The sequence below is a fragment of the Lipotes vexillifer genome, unplaced genomic scaffold, assembly GCF_000442215.2.
Source record: "Lipotes vexillifer unplaced genomic scaffold, Lipotes_vexillifer_v1.1 scaffold40, whole genome shotgun sequence".
NCBI classification, from domain to species: Eukaryota; Metazoa; Chordata; class Mammalia; order Artiodactyla; family Lipotidae; genus Lipotes; species Lipotes vexillifer.
In genome coordinates, this window is record NW_006771578.1 from 2,864,377 (window position 1) to 2,887,134 (window position 22,758).

General features: G+C 36.4%; 1 protein-coding gene across 3 annotated transcripts in view; it reads left to right on the forward strand.

The window, feature by feature from the left end:
* XRN1 (5'-3' exoribonuclease 1) overlaps positions 1 to 17,444 on the forward strand; it is a 93,209-nt gene extending 75,765 nt beyond the window's left edge. Inside the window, exons 33-42 of one of the 3 annotated variants that reach the window (XM_007446949.1) lie at positions 2,794 to 2,896; positions 5,866 to 5,927; positions 7,816 to 7,938; positions 8,355 to 8,514; positions 10,878 to 11,059; positions 12,873 to 12,986; positions 13,081 to 13,183; positions 15,797 to 15,835; positions 16,197 to 16,357; positions 16,840 to 17,139. In XM_007446949.1, coding sequence (XP_007447011.1) covers positions 2,794 to 2,896; positions 5,866 to 5,927; positions 7,816 to 7,938; positions 8,355 to 8,514; positions 10,878 to 11,059; positions 12,873 to 12,986; positions 13,081 to 13,183; positions 15,797 to 15,835; positions 16,197 to 16,357; positions 16,840 to 17,139 — 1,347 coding nt within the window. Of the gene's footprint in view, positions 1 to 2,793; positions 2,897 to 5,865; positions 5,928 to 7,815; positions 7,939 to 8,354; positions 8,515 to 10,877; positions 11,060 to 12,872; positions 12,987 to 13,080; positions 13,184 to 15,796; positions 15,836 to 16,196; positions 16,358 to 16,839 lie in introns of all 3 variants that reach the window. The other 2 variants (XM_007446950.1, XM_007446951.1) reach the window with 2 other exon arrangements.
* The last annotated feature ends 5,314 nt before the right edge of the window (positions 17,445 to 22,758 follow it).

Genomic DNA, 22,758 nt, shown 5'->3' on the forward strand with positions numbered 1-22,758 from the left:
TGTTTAATACTAGTGGAATTCAACCTCAACTCAAACTAATATTTAGGCCTTCTATAATCCAACTCTGCATAGTTCTTATATAAAGTATGTCAACTATTTGGTAAAATGGTCTGTTCTAATCAGATTGGTCTCCTAACTTTCCCTTTCCCATAAACAGGTAATTTCCATTTCAGATTATGTGTTTGCATTGTTCCTTCCACTTAGGATGCGCTTTCCTCTCTCACTGCCAAAAAGTCTACTAGCTATGACCACCAATTTCCTTGAGATGGAATGCCACACTTGATATTATATTTCCTCAGAATCTTCTATATGCATCTCTTATTATTAGGTGCTATTTCATTATTTATATCAGCTGAACACTCCCATGTTTTATCTCTTGTATATTCTAAGAATTATGAGCCACCACATATAACACTTATATCCATGAAGCCTTAATAAGCAGCCTGGAATTCATCTGATAAGCAAATTATAGAGAACTCAACATGATTTTTTTTTTTTAAAAAAAGGTATTCACGCTTCTGGAAAAGGCAAAACTATAGAGTCAGTAAAAATATCAGTGGTTGCCAGGGATTATTGGGAATGGGAGAGATGAATTGGTGGAGCACAGATTTTTAGAGCATTGAATATGCTCTGTATGATACTGTAGTGATGGATACATGTCATTACACACTTGTCCAAACCCATAGAATATATAACACCAAGAGTGAACCCAATGTAAAATAAGGACTTGGGGTAACAATTATATGTCATTGTAGGTTCATCAGTTGTCACAAATGCACCACTCCAGTGGGGATGTTGATAATGGGGAAGCCTATGCATGTGTGGGGCAGGAGGTATAGGGGAAATCTCTGTACCTTCCTCTCAGTATTGGCGTGAACCTAAAACTGCTCTTTCAAAAAGTCTTTAAGGGTTTCTGGTGGCACAGTGGTTAAGAATCCACCAACCAACGCAGGGGACACGGGTTCGAGCCCTGGTCTGGGAAGATCCCACATGCCGCAGAGCAACTAAGCCCGTGTGCCACAACTACTGAGCCTGCGCTCTAGAGCCCGCGAGCCACAATTACTGAGCCCACATGCCTAGAGCCCGTGCTCTGCAGCAAGAGAAGCCACCGCAATGAGAAGCCCACTCACCACAACAAAGAGTAGCCCCCGCTCGCTGCAACTAGAGAAAGCCCATGCCCAGCAACAAAGACCCAACACAGCCAAAAATAAATAAATAAATTTATTTTTTTAAAAAAAGTCTTTAAAAAAACATTCAAGTCTTTATTGGCAGAATATGACAATGTGACTGACACAAATAGCTTTATGTAGACCTCAAACAGAATTCAAAAAAACATACTTAAAAGTAGGATATTTTCTTTCTAATTAAACTTAGGGCACTTTTTCTCTGAAATGGTACTGTGAACATGGGTTTTAGAGTTAGAGCTCAGATATCAGCTCTCCTATTTAGTTCTGTAACCAATTACATTATCACTTTGAGCCTCAGTTTACTCCTCTATAACATGGAATCAAAATACACCATAGCATTTTTATGATTATAGCATTATTATAATGATGTTAAGATAATGGATGCAAAGTACATCTTAACCATGCCTGGCACATAATAGACACACAGTATTCGTTCACACCAATTTATTGAACCTGCTGTTCTAATTCCCTTTTTAGAGTCAGAATCCCCCACAAGCCATTGTGCTATGTGGATGGAAATCTCTTGGCCCTTTTTTTTAAAGAGTAAAGAGCCCTTTTTTTTAAAGAGTAAAGAGCCCTAGTAAAGAGCCCACATGTACCCAGTGTTCATTTGCCTGTGCTCAGAAAAAAATAAATAGGGCCCACCAAAAGAAAAATTGTGTAATCATTGTAAAGTGATTAATTTGTATTGAACATCTCCAGCCCCTACTTCTGCTTCCCCTTCCTACTTCAGCTGTGGCAAGTTATCTGTCTCTTTTTGCCTTCAGGTCTCTTCTCCCTATCAGAAAGCAAAAGGATCTGCTGTGATCTTTATATGAAACTTACTCATGTCATTTTGCTAATTTTGTCCATTCATGCACTGTCTCAATTACAGTAGCTTTATAATCAGTCTTGCTATCTGGTAGTAATAATAGTCTTCCAGCATTTTAAAACCTTGACATTATAAATATTAATTAATAAAAATCAGGTATTAGGGGAAAGGATGTGAAAGGGCTAATAATATCCTCAACTTTTATAACATAGGGACAGGAACGATGAATTTTTTAAAACTCTGATGGAAATTTTTTAAATAACGAAGTCAAGAAAATAGTATAATAAATCTACATGTACCCATCCTTTACCTTGAACATGTCCAGTTCTGTTTCTTCCATGATACCTATTCATTTCCTATCCCCACATACCGCAGAGATAGGATTATTTTGAAGCAAATCTAGAGGGATCTTTAGAGGCTGATATTTCTGTTATGAAGAAACATTCACCTAAAGTTTAATCTTTAGTTTCTGTATTAACTTCAAACAAAATTAGATTGAATTCTTTCTATTGAAAGCATTTTTGTAAAATGATTGTTTTCTGTGTACCTTACTATCTAACTAATGCGTAGAGAAACGTCTGGAGTGGTGATCATAATGTTAATAATGGTTATTTGGGGGGCGGTAGAATTCGAGTGGTTTTCTTAAATTCTCTATACTTTTCTGCATTCCTTAAATCTTTTTCTAGTGAGCTCTATAACTTTTATAAAAATAATAAAGTATTAAGCATTGAGGAAGAGAAGTAGTTTTAATATTAAGAGTTTGTTTAAATCATTTATAAGAACTTTAATTTTCAGGGTGCAGTTCTACCTCAAGAAATAAGTCAAGTAACTCAACATCACAAATCTGGCTTTAATGAGAACAGTGTTAAGCAAAGAAAACATGAGCCTCACAGAAAATGTAAGTTATGAGTTAGAAAGTATACTTGTGGTGCTAACTGCTTCCTTTTATTTTTATTAATTAACAGCTTTATTGAGTTATAATTCATACATGATAAAATTCATCCTTTTAAAGTATACAATCAGTGTTTTTTGGTGTTTTCACAAAGTTGTACAACCAATGCCACTGTCTAAATTTAGAACAATTTCATCTCCCCAAGAAGAAATACCATACTTATTAGTAGTGATTCCCCAAGCCCTGGCAACCACTAATTTACTTCTGCCTCTATGGATTGACCTATTCTGGATATTTCATGTAAACAGAACCATAAAATATGTGACCTTTGAGTCTGGCTCCTTTCACTTGGCATAATCTTTTCAAGGTTCATCCATCTTGTAGCATGTATCAGTACTTCATTCCTTTTTACAGCTGAACAATATTCTATAGTATGAATACTACATTTTGTTTATCCATTCATCCATTGATGGACATTTGGATTGTTTCCACCTTTGGGCTGTAATAAATAATGCTGCTGTGGATGTTTATGTACAAGTTTTTGTGTGAACATATGTTTGCAGTTCTCTTGGGTATATATGAATGAATGGAATAATTGAGTCATGTGTTAACTCTATGCTTAACTTTTTGTGGAACTACCAAACTGTTTGCCAAAGTAGCTGTACCATTTTACATTCCCACCAGCAATATATGAGGATCCAATTTCTTTACATCCTCTATAACACTTGTTATTATCCATCTTTTTTATTGTAGCCATCCTAGTGAATGTAAAGTGGAGTCTCCTTTGGTTTTCATTTGTAATTCATTAATGACTAATAGTGTTGAACATTTTTTCGTGTGCTTATTGGCTGTTTGTATATCTTCTTTGGAGAAATATATATTCAGATCCTTTGCTCATTTTAAAATTGGGTTGTCTTTTTATTCTTGAGTTGTAAGACTTCTTTTTATAGTCTATATCGTATATGCTGAGCAGATACTTGATTTGCAAATATGTGCTCTCATCCTCTGGGTTGTCTTTTAACTTTTTATACAGTGTCCTTGAAGTACAAAAGTTTTTAATTTTCATCAAGTCCGATTTATCTGTTTTTTTGTACTTTTTCTTTGTTTGCTTATGCTTTAGGTATCATCTAAGAAAGCATTGCCTAATTCAAGGTCACACAAATTTACACCTGTTTTCTTCTAAGAGTGTTATAGTTTTAGCTCTAACATTTAGGTCCTTTTTTCATTTTTGAATAAGTATATACATGGTATGAGATAGGGGTCTGTATTCACTCTTTTGCATGTAGATATCTAGTTGTCCCAGAACTATTTGCTAAAAGACAGTTCTTTCCCCATTGAATTCTCTTTGCACTCCATTGAATTGTCTTGGCACCCTTGTCAGAAATCAGTTGACCATAGATGTATGGGTTTATTTCTAGTTTGTCAATTCCCATTTCACCTATCTATATGCCATCTTTTTGGAACAACACACTGTCTTCATTACCATAGCTTTGTTATCAGTTTTGAAATTGGGAAGTTTGAATCCTCCAACATTGTTTTTCTTTTTCAAGATTATTTTGTCTGTTCTGGTCTCTTGCATTGCCATATGAATTTTAGGATCAGCTTGTCTATTTCTGCAAATATGGCAGCTGGAATTTTTATAGGGATCATATTAAATCTGTAGACCACTTTGGGTAGTACTGTCATTTAGCAATATTAAGCCTTTCTAGTTCTTTCAGTGATGTCTTGTAGTTTTCAGTGTACAAGTCTTGAACTTTTTTTGTTAAATTTATTTCTAAGTATTTTATTCTATGTAATACTATTGTCAGTGGAACTGTGTTCTTAATTTGGTGGGGGGGAGATTGTTCATTACTATATATAGAAATAAAACTGACTTTTATATATTGATCTTTTATCCTCCCACCTTGTTGAACTTATTTATTTGCCCTAATTTTTTTGGCTTCTGCAAATAGAGATAGTTTTACTTCTTCCTATACAATCTGGATGCCTTTTATTTATTTTTCTTGCCTAATTGCTGTGGATAAAACTACCAGTACAGTGTTGAATAGCAGTGGTGTCACTTTTTATTTTCCTCCTTTTTGCAAGAATTCTTCCTTACCTTCCTCTCTTCCTTTTTTTTCCCCTCTCTGTTCCCTCTCTTCCCTTTCCTTCCCATCTTTGTCCCTTCCTTCCTCTCTCATTCCATCCCCTCCGTCCCCCTTCCATCCCTTCCCCTTACTTCTTTCCTCATTCTCTTTCCTCTTTTGTCTCTTTTGTCTCTCCCTCTCCCCCTTCTTCCTCCCTTTCTTCCTTCCTTCTTTTCTTCTTTTTTCCCTTTCCTTCTTCCTCTTCTAATCCATCCTTTTCACTTTCTTTCTGTTCCCGTCATTTCCCCTTAACAGGAATACTAAAATAGCTTCCTACTTGGTCTCTTACTCCTTCTACCTAGCTAATAAGCCACTGCCATATTATAATTTTCTTAAGGCACAATTCTGATCAGATTCCTACCAGCTCAAAACCTTTCTGTGATTGTGCCTGTTGCCTACCAGTGTAATTCCATAGTCTTCAGTCCTTTGCAGCTTGTGGCTGCAGCCTGCTTCTCTAGTTAAATTAAGCTGCATTATACTCCTCAACCTCCAGCAGAACTGGTCTGTTTTTAGTTCCACAAATATTCCTTGCTTTCTGCTTCTACTGTTATTTATCTTTTCTCCTATTATTTCCTTTGCTGGAGTACTTAGCCTCTTATTCTGCCCTTTGGAAATCTGCCGTCCTGCAAGGCTCAGTTAGATGCCACCTTTCTTTTTCCCTTATTGTTGTCATCTGTGAGTTTCTCTTCTCACCCTCATCTAAATTATAAGTTCCTCAAGATCAGGGCCTTTGTCTCCTTGGAATTCTGTGAATTTTTTACACAGTGCCTTGCTATGGTAAATACTTGGTAAATTTAATTGGTGTGCAGCAAATTTCATTTAACAAAATTTCTGTTTTCTTGTCTCTAGTTAAAGAAGAGTGTAAGAGTCCTAAAACTGAGAGTCGGTCACAAAAAATATCAAATAGGCAGGTAAGCTTCTTAAAATCACATTTCTAGTAGCCCACTTTTTTTTTAAACATCTTTATTGGAGTATAATTGCTTTACAATGGTGTGTTAGTTTCTGCTTTATAACAAAGTGAATCAGTTATACATATACATATGTCCCCATATCTGTTCCCTCTTGCATCTCCCTCCCTCCCTCCCTCCCACCCTCCCTATCCCACCCCTCTAGGTGGACACAAAGCACCAAGCTGATATCCCTGCACTATGCTAGTAGCCCACTTTTTATTGTAGTTGGTGGCTCTGTGGCATCTGACTGAATTTTGCAGCCCTTTCAGCCAGATTCATAAAGTGCATGACAGGAGGGTTGCTGAGCCTGTCAGTCACTTGGATGGGAGGTTGTACAGCTAGAGTCCAGGATTTGGAACTAGAGAGACCTGAAGTTCTGGTTCTGCCATTTAACAGCTAGGTGGCCTTGAACAATTCACTACACTTCTCACAGCCTCAATTTCTTCATCTTTAAAATGGAGATAAAAATATATCACTTGTGTCTCTCATTATATATAGTCTGTATATACATAAATACATACAGACATACCTACATATATGAATATATGTGGGTACATTACATGTATAAAATATGTAGAAATATGTTTGTATATTCAGTGAAAGTATATGGACCAACATGGCAAAGTTAACAGTTAGTTCTGTGGAGTTAGGTTAATGGGGGAAACTGAGATCATTTAATGTTTTATTTTATATAGTTTGTTGTTTGATAAGGAGTATGTATATATTTTATAATCAAACATTTTAAGTCTAAAAATATTTATGTACACTTATGTGCATTTTTATATGCATATTATATAACACAAAGTTCTTAAAAATTAGATCTCTTATAAGCTATAATATATTACATTTATAAAAGATACCTTAGGGCTTCCCTGGTGGCTCAGTGGTTGAGAGTCCGCCTGCCGATGCAGGGGACGCGGGTACGTGCCCCGGTCCGGGAAGATCCCACATGCCGCGGAGCAGCTGGGCCCATGAGCCATGGCCGCTGAGCCTGTGCGTCAAGAGCCTGTGCTCCGCAACGGGAGAGGCCGCAACAGTGAGAAGCCCGCGTACCGCAAAAAAAAAAGAGATACCTTAGAAGATATCTTGGCACATAACAGGTTCTCAGCCCATTAATTTTTAGATACCAATAAAGGGTTGAATTGCATGACTTTCAGAGTCATCTCTTTCTGCAACTCTTATGCTATAATTTCCTTTCTTCTAGAGAAGGGGTTCATAAACTCTTTGTGCCGTGGACCTCTTTGGTGAAGCCTATGGACTCTTTCTCAGAATAATAGTTTTAATGCTACAGTAAGATACATAAGATTTGAAAGAAAACCAGTAATATTGAAATACCATTAGAATCACCACCATTGTGTTTTATTGCCTACATTCATAATTGAAGGGAATACTAAGTCTCATTTAGAAATTAATGAAAATAAAGATGGAATTTTTTCCCTCATCAAGTTTATGGGCCCCCTTTTTTCTCATGGTATAAAAGGGAAAAATAACACATTAAAAAGTTTGCGGCAATTTATTTAGAATACTATTAAGTCGGAATTATAATTTTATTTGCACAAAAACTCATTCTTACTCTCTTACAGGCGTTTGAAGGGCCTGCCAAATGTAATGTTAAGCTTTTGAAGAGAAATGAGAGTGCAGAAGTCTCAGAAAACCGAAAGGTTGAAACTAGTTATCCAAATGCCATTGATAAGCTAAAAGACTGGTTTATACAAGTTCTCTTCCCAAACTTTAACACCTGGGAAGAAGATTGAGTGAAAATTAAATGATCATTTTTGTACATAAAACTCTCAGCTATTTTCGTGTCCTTGTACTTTCATCTTCATGCACAAAATATTTATTCTTTTAGCCTAATCCTGGAATTGAGAACTTCTTAGCATCCTTGAATATCTCCAAAGAAAATGAAGTACAGTCATCTCATCATGAAGAGCCTCCAAGCGAAGAACATTTGTCACCACAGTCATTTGCTATGGTTCGTATTTTGTAAGAGCTTGAACACTATGGTAATTTCATTACTGTTAGCCACACATACCCTGTGCAACAGTTAAAACACTTTCTCTTATGTAGACTGGTGTGTGGCATTATTATTTTCATCCTGTGAGAAAGATCAGGCTGCCCTGGGCAATTTAGCCACCATAGCTCCCTTGCTTTTCAAACATTGCCACTAGACAGTTTGGTCAAAAGTTAAGCAGAATGATAAGTATTGTTTCTTTGCCAGGAAATGTGAATTTTTTTTTCAACTCTTATTTTCCTTATCCTCTATCTGAATGTAGTTATCATTTTACTTTTTAACAATGGAACTTATTAAAAGAAACATCAGTAAGGTCTGTAGCTTTTAACTTTTCTCCCTTATCCCTACTATCTCCATACCAATCATTTTCAAAACAGAAGGGAACTCGGATGCTTAAAGAAATTCTAAAAATTGATGGCTCTGACACTGTGGACCATAAGAATGAGATGAAACAATTTGGTAATGAAGTCACTGTTTCCTCCAATAGAAGAGATGAATATGGATCTTCCTCACAGCCTAAACAAAGTAAGAAATTAAGTAAGTAAGCTAAGTACTAGTACTAATAACCAATCACTTCAAAAATCCAGTTCATTTATTTTTTAATCATGTGATTTTTAAAGATAATTAAGTATAATTAAGAGTAACATGGGCTTCCCTGGTGGCACAGAGGTTGAGAGTCCGCCTGCCAATGCAGGGGACACGGGTTTGTGCCCCAGTCCGGGAAGATACCACATGCCACGGAGCAGCTAGGCCCGCGAGCCATGGCCGCTGAGCCTGCACGTCCGGAGCCTGTGCTCTGCAACGGGAGAGGCCACAGCAGTGAGAGGCCCGCATACCGCAAAAAAAAAAAAAAGAGTAACAAATAAGAGCATAATTTTATACTTGTGTCATTTATATAACAATGTAGCTATGTAACCAATAGATCTGTAGTCCCTAAATGTCTTCTTGTGACTACGTTTTTTTCAATATTTCTTTTTTTAATAAGTTTATTTTTTAAATTTAATTTAATTTATTTTATTTTATTATTTATTTTGGTTGCACCGGGTCTTAATTGCAGCAGGCGGGCTCCTTAGTTACGGTTCACCGGCTCCTTAGTTGTGGCACGTGTGTTCCTTAGTTGCGACCAGCAGGCTCCATGCATGTGGGATCTAGTTCCCTGACCAGGGATCGAACTGGCGTCCCCTGCATTGGAAGGCAGATTCTTAAGCACTGCACCACCAGGGAAGTCCCTCCTTGTGACTACTTAAATTATACTATTACAGATACTCATTCTGGAGATCCCAAACCTGGAAAGGTTTTCACATTTTAGCTTTTTCTCAGTAATTTAAAAATGATTATGTAACTTAAATACATTACTTAACTTTTCTATAAATTCTTTTATCTATAAAATAGCATTGCAAATGACGGTTGTGATAATTGTATGACATATATAAAGCAGTTAGCACTGTGTCTGACACATCATAGGTACGAATAATTTGTATTAGTATTACATTAAAATAACTTGACCAACATAAAAATAGAAGAAGCTGTAAAATCAATTTAAAATAATTAATGGGGGCACACACTGTAAAGTGGGCACTTACCTAAAGTCTAAGAAGCCTATAGCATAACCTCTGGCACATAGCTGGATTTCAGTAGATGTCCATCATTACCTCTACCTTCTTCATCCCCTGTACTTTAATATTTTGACTGTAATTATCTGCAAAAGCCTACCAGGAAAAATGACTCATGTAAAAGTAGGTTGGGGACAGAAGTTTCTCAGAGAGGTAAAAAACATTTTGAAATAAGCTAATCTGCGTTTATTAAGTATCAAAATCAGAGCCTAACTTCATTTATACTCCGCTGAGTATTGGGATAAATAATTTAAAATTCCAGTAACTATCAGGAAACAATATTTATCATAGGGACAGATATGCTCTTGAAATAGAGCAAAATAAAATTTTAAAACAGTATTGGATAAATATGGTCCCACTGTCAAAAACAAGTAACTTTTACTATACTTCAGTATAGTAAAAAATATCATCTACCTTAGAGCCAAGAACTCGGAATCCAGCTCATGTAACAGAACTAATGTGTAACTTCAGGCAAGCCACTTAACTGCGGTACGCGGGCCTCTCACTGCTGTAGCCTCTCCCGCTGCGGAGCACAGGCTCCGGACACGCAGGCTCAGCGGCCATGGCTCACGGGCCCAGCCGCTCCGCGGCATGTGGGATCTTCCCGGACCGGGGCACGAACCTGTGTCCCCTGCATCGGCAGGCGGACTCCCAACCACTACGCCACCAGGGAAGCCCACTTTTTTTTTTTTTATCTATAACAGTAAGAGGTATAGATTCATTCTTCACTGGGGTGTGCTTTTTGTTCCGTTGGTGAGTTTGTTGATTATAAAGAATGTGAACTTTCAGAATTTTTAAATCATAATAAAGGCACTTAAAAGACTTAATTTCAGAAAAACTTTTAAGAAGCATTATTTTAGAGCAAAAGAAACATTCATCCATGTGTCTCAGAAAATAGGATGGAATTTTGAGAAGACTGAAGCTAAAGCCTCAGAACTTAAGAATTAATTGTAAATCAGCTCAAGAAAGCCATTTGCATGTTTAGACTTTGCCTGTAAATAACTAAGTAGTCATTAATCTCTCACAATGCTAATTTTTGGCAGTCATCTACTTATATTTTTAAATCTTTGTCTTAATTATATATCAGTAATTAATTATAATCATCTAAAATCTTCATTGAATTTAGTCATTTTAGGCAAAGCTAAATAGTTCTTATATTTGCTTCATGGGAGATTCCTCTTCTCACTTTTCAACAATGTCCTCCTTGCTATTCTGTAAAGCCCTGCCATAATTGCATAGTTTGAGATATCATTTAATGTGGATATGTCCTTTTCTCTTTTTTGGCAGCATCTTATATGAACAAGCCTCACAGTGCTAGTGAGTACCGTAATGTTCAGTCTGTGGACAGTGTGTGCTGGCCTGCTGCCAGCCAGATTCCTCCTGTGTCCACACCAGTAACTGAACTTTCTCGAATTTGTTCCCTTGTTGGAATGCCACAACCAGATTTCTCCTTTCTGAGAACACCACAGGTATTGTATATTACTGTTCTTCCATTTACATAACTTATTGAACACTGAGCTTAAATAAATTGACTGAAAATCTTTGGCTAGAAATAATATAGTGGAGCTGATTTTTTTGACTTTATGAGCAGCATAGATTAATAACTCTCACTCTGGGTCTTCCATTTATGCATAACCAGACCCCTCAGAGAAACTGGTAGAGGAACCTGGGCAGCAGGTAGCCTCGCAAGGTTCTTCAGACTGATAGAGCTAGGGATCTTGGTCTCCAGCAGCAGTTTTCAAACTTTTTGGTCTCAGAAACTCCCCATCTTTTTTTTGAGGACCCCAAAGAACTTTTGTTTACTTATGTTATATCTATATTTACCAAATTAAAAATTAAAACTGAAAAAAAAATTTTAATGTTGTTAATTAAAAATGACTTCGAGGGCTTCCCTGGTGGTGCAGCGGTTGAGAGTCCGCCTGCCAATGCAGGGGACACGGGTTCGTGCCCCGGTCCGGGAAGATCCCACATGCCACGGAGCGGCTGGGCCCATGAGCCATGGCCACTGAGCCTGCACGTCCGGAGCCTGTGCTCCACAACGGGAGAGGCCACAAGAGTGAGAGGCCCGCCTACCACAAAAAAAAAAAAAAATGACTTCGAAAAAAATTTAATGAGAAGCGTCGCATTGCTCTACATTTTTGCAAGTCTTATCCATCTTCTAGCTAAATAGAGAAGCTAGATTCTCATATCTGCTTCTTATTATCAGTCTCTTGTAATATGTGGTTTTGGTTGAAATATATGAAGAAAATCTGGCCTCACACAAATAGATAGTTGGAAAAAGGAAGAAAATTTTAATAGCCTATTCATATAACTGTGGATATTCTTTATTTTCTTAAAAGTTAGTGCAATGTAGAATCTGAAATTATATCAATGAACTTTTTGTTGTCGGTATACTTATGAGAAAATGAGAGTGAAAGGGGCAAATAGCATTTTCATATTATAATACAAATAGTTTGAACCTCAAGGATCCCCAGAAAGGGGCTCAGGGACCTCCAGGATCCCCACGCTGCACCTTGAGAACCATGGCAGGAAGGCTGTTTTCTCCTTTTTACATCCAGATTCTTGACACATTCTCACCTAAAGCAGAAAGCATGCTTAAACTAATAATACTACATAAAAATGGCTACCTTTTGAAAAAGTAACATTTTTTTAAAATCTTTTTTATAAAAGAAAAGCACCTACTCTAAAGAGTTATCATTTAAATGTAAATATAAAATCAGAACCTCTGAGTCTTTTAAATTTTAGCAGTTAATTCATATTAGCGAAATATGTGCTATGTAAAGGATGGTGGAAAGCAGGGGTCAGCAGATTTTTTCTATAAATGGCCAGATAGTAAATATTTTAGGCTTTGTGGGCCATATGGTCTCTGTCACAACTACTCACCTCTACAGTTACAGTATGAAAACAGCCATAGTTGATACATAAGAGTGGGCTTGGCTGTGTTCCAATAAAATCTTACATACAAAACAAGTAGAAACCCTAGTTTCCTGATCCGAGATATAAAGAAAAAAGTTTTGCTGGCTTTCATTTACATTATGATGGTTGGTCCTTCAGCTAGCTTAGAGATCATTTTAACTTTGTAAACATTGAAAGATAAGGCAATAATTGTAAAGTTTTTGCATCATAACCCAGAACTTAAGCTGATAGTCCCTTTTTGAATTCTTAAATTTTTTTTTACAAAATGTTAGATGAAATTATTCCATTTGTTTAAACTAAGCTTTGGAGGAGGAGGTCAACTTCCTGGACAGATAACTTCATAACCATTCATGTTCTTTTTTTTAGACAATGACAGTTTGCCAGGTAAAATTATCTAACGGCTTACTGGTACATGGGCCACAGTGCCATTCTGAAAATGAAGCCAAGGAAAAAGCTGCACTTTTTGCTTTACAACAATTGGTGAGAACTGTCCGTGAATTCTCTACTAAATCTTTAATTAATCCCTCTGGATGTTTTTGTTGCATTGTTTTATAACTTTTAAATACTTCCATAGGGCTCCTTAGGAGTGAATTTCCCTTTGCCTCCACCAATATTTCCAAGTTATCCTCCTGCTGTACCACCTGGAACCATTCCTCCAGTTTTTCCCCAACCTACTGGTAAGGTATTTTGCCCTTTCAATATCTGTTATTGAATTATATTGTTTTTAGAAAGTTCTTTTAAGAAGCATCATTTTGAGGAAACAAAAAAAGTTACCTAAATGTTTAGGTAATTTAAGGAGTTGTGAGAAGTAAGCCTGAAACCAGAGCCTGCAGGTTTATCTAAAAATACCATTTGCCCTCCTACAGTCTCTAGTGTGGCTAGATAGAGTAGGACTGTTCTCGGTTTTGGGCAGCCCAGTAGCTGCCAACGCATGAATTTGGGTTTAAGGTAGACATCAAAAACACAGGGACTGGGGGCGGGGGGTGGTGGTTGTAGGGAGTTGGGGGAGGTGTGGGAAGAAAAAACAGAGATGAAGGGAATAAGAAGCTGTGGATTTGAAAGAAACTGCCCTTGGTGATGAGGGAAATGAAGAGCAGAGGGGATTTTGAGCTTACTCTATGTATGTTTCTTAATATTCTCTCACATTAGGATAGGTACATAGAAGACTAAAGAGCTTTTAAAAGATAATTACTCTTGGGCTTCCCTGGTGGCGCAGTGGTTGAGAGTCCGCCTGCCGATGCAGGGGACATGGGTTCGTGCCCCGGTCCGGGAAGATCCCACATGCCACGGAGCGGCTGGGCCCGTGAGCCATGGCCGCTGAGCCCGCGCATCCGGAGCCTGTGCTCCGCGACAGGAGAGGCCACAACGGTGAGAGACCCGTGTACCACAAAAAAAAAAAAAGAAGAAGAAGAAGATAATTACTCTTAAAAGAATTTTGTTTTTAAGTTTTGCAAAAAAAAAAAAACATAATCAGACTACCCTACTTGGCTTTGCAGTAATAATATTTATACAGTCACATATCATAAACACTTTATAATTTTAAACAAACATTGGAATATACTTACATGGGAGGACAGGGTAAGTAGTGAAGGGTGGTATGAAAGAACTGAATTTTGATCTATCATAACAGGAAGTCTAAAAATGCCTAAAATTGAAAAATCATCTAGCAGTATAAGCAAATTATTGAACAGTTTGGAAATAAACAGCTAAAACAGTTAAACCTGGCATGGACCGGATGACTGCTATATTATGTTGAAAACCCTTTTTATTACGATATGTATGTGTATAGTTATCTTTACTTTGATTTGTTTAAAAATGCAATTTGTCTAAGGTCATAAGTTACTAAGTAGCAGTAGTAGCATTCAAAAGCAAATATTTCTAATTACAAAGCCCACAATTTTGTTACTGTACTACACTGGCATTCCTTTGCCTGTATAAACAATGTGTAGTCATAAAATTTTTATGACACAGTGGATATGAAGTTTTCATATAGCTCAAGGTAGTAAGTCCACTATAACCTGGAAAATCTAATTTAACTGCTTTTTCACTTTCAAAAATGAATCCAGCAACTATATATCAATTAATTTTAAGTAATTAGTTCACGCAGGTTACCTAAAACTCTACCCACAAGCTTCTCTCAAAAAGGATTTGTCTTATGAGAATATATTATCTAAAAGGAATGATTGTTTTCCTATTTATTATCGATATTTTATAGCTTGATATTCTACCTTTTTAATGTCGATTATTATGTTTACGTTCATTATTATATCATGTTTATTAGTGTATTCATACCTACCAAGAATTTTAAAGTTTAATTGGAGTTCTTTTGGTTTTGTGCTCTCCAGTGTTCCAATAATAATATATGATATAAAAGCCATGAGATTTGAATGTTAATCAGGAGAAAACAACTTACGCATCAGATTAAGATTTTAAAGTTATTTTATAGATTTCCACTTTATGGTATGAAAGGGTCCCAATGGCGAAAAATATATTTTATATTTAGGACAGTGATTTTGGGAAATGGTTGAATTGGCCTATGCATAAGATTACTATAGCATCTTTTAAATAGATCTTCTTAGTCTTATAACTGCCACCATACTTGCACATAATTTTCTAATAATTTTCTTGCACATAATTTTACTAGTGTGTTTCATATTAAAACTGTTCTTTATCCTGGAATTTTTACATGTGTAATTCATAACATTGAAATATATTATGATTCTTCTCTCCTGATCCAAACATTTTTTAAGTAGCTGAGTTTTAGGTAAGCGATACTGTCTTATAATTCTGGCTGCCTTTTTATCTCTTTAAAAAGAAGGTTTGAGCACAGTACATACCTTCTTTGGTGGCAATGTGCTGGTGTCTCGATTGTCATTATTTAATGCAGTAGTTCCCAAATGTTGCACTGGTGCTGACTGTGGAAGAATCACCTGTGGAACCATTGTAAAGCAATTATACCCCAATAAAGATGTTAAAAAATTTAAAAAAATCAAAAATCAAAATCAAGAAAAAAAAAATCACCTGTGGAGCTTATTAACAATACAGATTACTGGGCCCCTCAGAGTCTGATGTACTAGGTCTGGAGCCTTGCCCAGGAATCTGTATTTCTTAAGCTCCCTATGTGACTCAGATACACAAATCAGTCTTGGGAACCACTGATTCAATGTGCTTTTAATAAGAAAATATAAATTTTTTTTTAAATTACAAATATTAGAATAGGGAGAAAGATTCTACATGTTATATGAAAGTGATCAGATTTCAAGACTTGAGCTTTTTTGGTTTTTTTGTAGGCTGGGATCACTATGGAAGCAACTTAGCATTGGGGGCAGGTGAGATTCTTAAGATTTCTCTCTTTGTGCCCTGGCTTTTCTCCCCCAAGGGACAGTTTCATGACCCTTTTATTATTTTTTAAAATATTATTACAAATATTCCTAAAGCTTATATCAGTATATGGTACTGTTGGCCTTCGTAGGCCGGACAGCATAATGATAAGCTGACTTCTCTAGATGATTCATAGTCCTTAAGGGGCTCCTGAGGTTGAACGTTGTAAGCAAGGGTAATCAGAAATTAAGTGTATATGCCCTTTGCCAAAGCGAAAAAAGCCAAAAAAGGGTAGCAGAAGGAGGTCTTAAATTTCAAGGCTTTTGTGATACCATTTTACTAAAACAGCTTTTCCATAATTTTTAACAGCTAATATAATGCCCTCATCATCTCATCTCTATGGCTCAATGCCATGGGCACCACCAGTGCCAGTTCCTGGGAAGCCCTTCCATCATACTTCATATGCTGGGACCATGCCCATGGCTGGAGGAATGCCAGCTGGTGTGCACAATCAGTTCATACCTCTACAGGTGAGACCTGAAAGAGAATTATTATATTTTTTTAACAGAATTAGTTTCTCACTGCTCAAAGACCATTGATAAAATTTTGTTTATTCAGTAATTATTCAGTGCCAACTAGAATTCCATTCAGTACTAGTCTGGGTACTGAGAATATATTTTGACCAGTGGTGACCAGTCTGACCTGTTCCCTGCCATCTGAGTTTGTGTTCTAATAGATAATAATAATTGCAACAAGTAATAACATCCTTTTCTAGAACAAAGGGATTTAAAATCAGGAATATCAATTTTCTTTATATTTAAGTTATGGATAATTTTTAAATATTTTATTTGTAACCATATTCCTTGAATTTCTAAAGTCTGGTTTGGAGGTTATAAGTGGAAGTCACAAGTCAGCAGTGATTGACAAGTATTAGCAGCATGGTTTATGGTATTTTCTGACACTAGCTTTTTTGGTGTACATTGTTAATTAATGATGCTTTTATTCCTCAAAGGTAACTAAAAAAAGGGTTGCAAACAAAAAGAATTTTGAGAACAAGGATGCCCAGAGTTGTCAAGCCACCCTACTTCAGACTAGCCAGTCAGCATCTTCTGATGTCACCAAAGTGATTCCACAGGAGAGTTTATCAGCTTCCTTAAAGTCCCCTCAGATTACTCAACTTGCATCTCCTTTTCAAGTTGAAGCTGCCTCCCCAGGCCATAGTATGTCTCACCATAAGTCAACACCAAGCTCCTCAAGAAGAAAATCAAGAAAACTGGCTGTCAATTTTGGAGTTTCTAAACCTTCTGAATAAATTTGGTACTTGGAATTAAATTAATTTCATTCCTTTCCTCCCACCTTTTTATAAATCCATATCTGTGTCTCATAAAAAATTACAGTGTACTATTTTAAAACAATATATTTCAATTAAAATTTTTTAAATTTTTAGTTGTCAGGCACTTTTCATGCTATTTAAAAGACTATACATCAAATTGTGCATCTTAAGTATGTGCAATTTGTTTTACATCAATTATACCTCAGTAAAGCTGTAAAAAAAAGACTAAATTCAACCTTGTGTTAAAATAGTATCAACGGACTAAGCATTCAGATGTACCACTCTAATCATTGGCCTCATCATTAGAAGCATCCTAAACTATGAATTAGACATCATATTGCAATAATTATAAACATATTTTACACTATCATTGAGGGATAATTAAATGGAGCATGAAAATTGGGCCTCAAGTATAATTTACTGAATGTGGATTTTATTTCTCTTTTTAATGATGTAACAGAAGTGTCAGGAGAATGGCTCTTATTTATAGGTATTTTAACTTACGTTTTATTATATCGGAGGGTCCTTTGGACCTGCTGTGAAGTGATCACACTTGTGGTGCTGCTGCCAGTTTTGCTTTATTCTCAATTTTGTACCAAAGCAACTTCAGAATACTGATCAGAATATTTCATTTAACTGCTTAGAATTATAAATAACAATCTAGATTTGAGTAAATAATTATAATTTTTTAGATTATTCAAGAACCAGCATTAGTAATTTCTAATAAAATTAAGTTTCAAAATCTACAGGGTATAATGATTACAAATTGATCTTCTAATAGAATAAAGTACAAAATATTAATCATGTTAATTAAAATAAATTGTGTTATCAATTTGTATAGCTTTTTACCTGCTTACTTAAACATACATGAGAGCTCCGTTGTTGGTCCATGTGTAGTGCTTCCTGGAACTGATGAGATTCTAAATTTTTGAAAAATTCCAAGGTGTGCACAGGCACCATCAGTGTATGCTGTACATTATTTATATGACAAGTGCCCATCTCATTCTTGTTCCATATTTTTAGCTTTATGCTGAACTGCCCAGGGACTCTGGCATTTTGTCTTTGCATGTCACGTGTGGGTGTGTATTGTTCAAGCTGTAGCTGTTGAAATTATTTTAGAGTTTATGAAAATGTCTCAGTGGTACCAGGGCCTGAGTTTTTATATATATGTTTGTGCTTTCATTTTTGTGATATGCTTGTATTTTTAAGGAAGTAAGTTATCATACTTTTTTAAAAGTAGGAACAACAGTCTTTGTACGGAACTGCTTATTATTATATTTAGTTTCATTTGGCTCATTGAAAACTCTGCCATGAATCTTTGTTTGTTTTTAAAAATGCTAGTATTGAATTAAGTCGATTTCTTTCTCTAACTGCTAAATGTTAGAGTTTCTCTAAATGTTAATAGGATATTTGTATATTAGTCGTGCCTTTAGTGTAAGAGATAAATGTTCATTATCTGTCATTTATCACAGTCATGTGAGTTTCTGTGATTTTATTTTCTATTACTTTTCCTAGATTCAGATGTTCATTGGTTCCCAGAATTTCTTTTTTGGGGAATATTTGTTTCTCTGTAATGGGATCTTGAGTAATGAGGCTCAAGTAATTCTCAGCATTTGTCCTTATTGCCTCACAAACTTTTTTTTCTTTTTAAGGGAACATCTATTTGGGGCATACAATACAAAAAAGTTAAATTGTGACGATAAGATTATGTCAACCTCTTACTACTTTAAAGTGTATAATATTTTTCACCTTATGTAACTTTACAAACTCCAGCATTCAAGAATTGCCTCACTCATCATTGCCCTGTGACCACTCTATAAACAATGTACAGCCCACATCTTTTTTAAAGCCCAGAAGAAGGAGCACGTGCTGTCTTCTGAAAACTCCAAAGAGAAATTTCGGTAAGCACAGTGCCACTGAACCCATATAAGGATGTTTCCTCAGTATTCAAGCAAAGCAAGCTGACAATTCTAGGTGGATAGGCAGTAAAAGTGTTTTCTTTTCATTCTTTCTTCTCTTTTTAAAAAATGTATTATTCCAAAAGTCAAGACTAAAGAGAGATTAAAATGGGAGAGAGCTCCATAATGACTAGATAGTGCCAGGCATTCATCTATATTCTCTTCACCTTGTACACCTATTCTAAATGTGGGCCTGAGAGCAGTAGATGTGCCCTGTCTGGGGAGGATGTAAGAGGCAGAGACTGTTTTTAATCTCATGACAATCTTGAGGAGACTAGATCCACTAATAGACTGGGAAACTTACAGTTTTTCCTTTTTTGGATGGTGCAGACTCAGAATACCCCAAAGTTTAGAAATACGCCCATTCAACTGTTGAATCTGTTGTGGCCTTTCTGTGGAAACCATGGGCTGTACAGGGCACAGAGGAGCAGATTCCCCAAAATGCTTCATGTTTCCACGTAATAAGAGCAGTTAAATCTATTTAAACCTTCTTCTCCTCGCTGAAACATTATTTCTAAATATCCTTGTTAAATAAAGTTTTTTTTCTTTTTTTTCTTTTGAGCAAATTAAGTGAATTTTGAAGATTGGTCCTTCAGTCTCATTGTTCCTTTTCACCATTTCCTACATTACCTGAGCTTATAATTTTACAGATAGACTATATTCATTGACTGAAACATCATGTAGACTCACGTCTTAAATGTCTGAGACTCAGTTGCCTGAAAAATTAATTTCACCTCTGTGTGTATCTTGGTTTCAGTTTAAGACTTTCCTTGCTGTTCAGAGGGATAAGTAGTTCTTTTAGAACTAAAAACATAAGATCTTTTTTTTCCTGTTGGTGGGAGAGATGAAAAGCTCCTGATGCAGGTTTTTTGTTTTCTATTTCCTTTTCTATAATCAGGTACTTGCTTTGGTTTCAGACTGATACTTTTCAAACTAATCTAGGTTTTGGGGGGAGGGGTCAGAGAGGGAGGCAGTTGGAAGAAGGAAACAGTTAAATAAGACCTATCCAACACTGCATTTTTAGACTATATCTTTCTAGCTCAAGGAAATAGATAAGGTGCAGGTACTTTTTTATTCACTCTTTTTTTTTTTTTAATTGGAGTATAGTTGTTTTACAACGTTGTGTTAGTTTCTACTGTACAGCAAAGTGAAGTTCCCTGTGCTATACAGCAGGTTCTTATTAGTTATCTATTTTATACATATTAGTATTCACTCACTTTTAAATCATCTGTTTTATTTGTATTAATAAATCATACATTTTCATAGTGGTTGTCTAATTTTTACCTTTAAGAGAGCTAGGACTGTCCAGTTGTCCTTTGAAGTTCATTGTAATATGCTTCATCTCATTGTCCAGAGCCTCTTTTTTGTTTTTTGGGTTTTTTTGTGGTGGGGGTGGTTTGCGGTACGCGGGCCTCTCCCTGTTGTGGCCTCTCCCGTTGCGGAGCACAGGCTCCGGACGCGCAGGCTCAGCGGCCATGGCTCACGGGCCCAGCCACTCTGCGGCACGTGGGATCTTCCCGCACCGGGTCACGAACCCATGTTCCCTGCATCGGCAGGCGGACTCTCAACCACTGCGCCACCAGGGAAGCCCCCAGAGCCTCTTTTTTAAAGCAACTGTGTACAATCGCCCAGCTTTTTGAGTTTGCTATATTTCTTAGTACCATCTTGCTTCCAAATTGTGTTTTTACTGTGGAGGAGAATGAATTTATTGGCGAGAAATGACCATGACAGACATTCTCAACCTTTAAAAAGAAATGAATCACAGAAATTCCCTTATTTTTTTTAGAGACAGTGATAGAGCTCAAACTGGCAGTGTTCTTATTTCATAAGTTTTGTCAGTGAAACAGTGTTTTTTTGCAGGAGCTTCCTTTCCTAGTTAGGATAATGCTTAAAATTCCAGAAATGAATGTGTTTCAGACAGAGCTGGTTCAAATTTCCATCAGACCACTCCATCTTCTGCCAGGGAGCAGTATGAGACAGCGGCGAGACAGACAGAATGGGGGCAGGCGGAAGTTTCACTGACTTAACTCCAACACCACTGATCCTTTGTTTAGAGGGAGAGAAAAAACAGGTATAAAATAGTTTTCTTAGTTACGAATATCACCAGTCCATAGCTGCTTTGTGTGTGTGTGTGTGTGTGTGTGAGAGAGAGAGAGAGAGAGTGAACCAGCAGTAATGCCTTGCTCAATCGCATTCAGCCATCTCAAGTGCAATTCATGATGGAGACTCTGGTTTCCAACAGATAAAGTTTTACATAGTTAAACCTGTAAAAATTAATTTTTTTTCAACAGTACACCTATTGCTATTATTTCAGCAATTGGTATACTATTAAATTGCCCAGGCCAAATAATTAAATTTCTGTAGATGTTTTAGTAATTTGAGCCAAATCCTCATACTGTTTTCTCATAAAGTATTAAGAATGAGAATTTGGTCCTCAGTTTGCTTTAAGTTCTCTTATTCCTTTCTTCCCCTTACAGTTAAAGGACTTTTTTGTTTGTTTTGGAGCTTGGGGGCTTTTTTTTGCCTGAAGTGTCGTACATTTTCTTTTGCCTGCACCCAGTTGCTTCTTTGAGTGTTTTCATCTATTTTGATATATAAGTAATAGATAGTGTACTATATCATCAAAGTGTTCCAACGTTTTGTTCTTTTAAACAATGTAAGTAAGTATAACTCATATATCTTAATTCCTTTCTTTCCTCACATAGGTATTTTATAAGTAACCGGAATTTTTCATTAGATCTTATACAGAGCAGTATTTTATTAAAAGTTCAAAAGGGAAGACTTTTATGTGCTCAATTTGTAGTTTTTGGTTTTTAAATATCTTTACATTGTCTGCAATTAAAGTGTTTTAAACTTGCATTGGAATGGACTCCGAATGTATTTTTGTGTTAAGCTGTACATTTGTAGATTTCTAGCATGAAGTTAGCTCAAAATGTGCAAAAGGATTTTAAAATATATGAATCACTGAAAGAGTTTAAACATCTATACATGTTAAATGCTATATGGATTTTAATTAAACCTTTGAGAATGATTTCATAAGTTGTTTGTTCTTGTATGTTTGCAGTGATATTAAAAGTAGAAACATTACAGTATTCACTTAAACCCCATATCCTTTTTTTTAGCAAGTATTTTAAAAATATTTACTTATTTGGCTGTGTCGAGTCTTAGTTGCAGCACGTGGGATCTTCATTGCGGCATGTGGGATCTTTTGTTGCAGTGCACGGGCTTCTCTAGTTACAGCGTGCAGGCTTCTCTCTAGTTGTGGCACACAGGCTCCAGAGCATGCAGTCTCGGTAGTTGTGGCACATGGGCTTAGTTCCACTGCAGCATGTGGGATCTCAGTTCCCCATCCGGGGATCAAACCTGCATCCCTTGCGTTGGAAGGCGGATTCTTACCCACTGGACCACCAGGGAAGTCCCAAACCCCATATCCTTTTATATTGGTATTTTGAAACCATGTCAGTTAGCATAAACTAGACAGCATGATTGGTGGAGAAAGTCGGACTATAGATTCTGTTGGCCGCTGTTCAGATCCTACCTCTACTTCTAATTGTAAATAAACCATTCTCATTTTAGGACTGGCAAGTTATGTAATACCTAAGCCTCAGTTTCTTCATCTCCTAAAGGAAGAAAACAACAC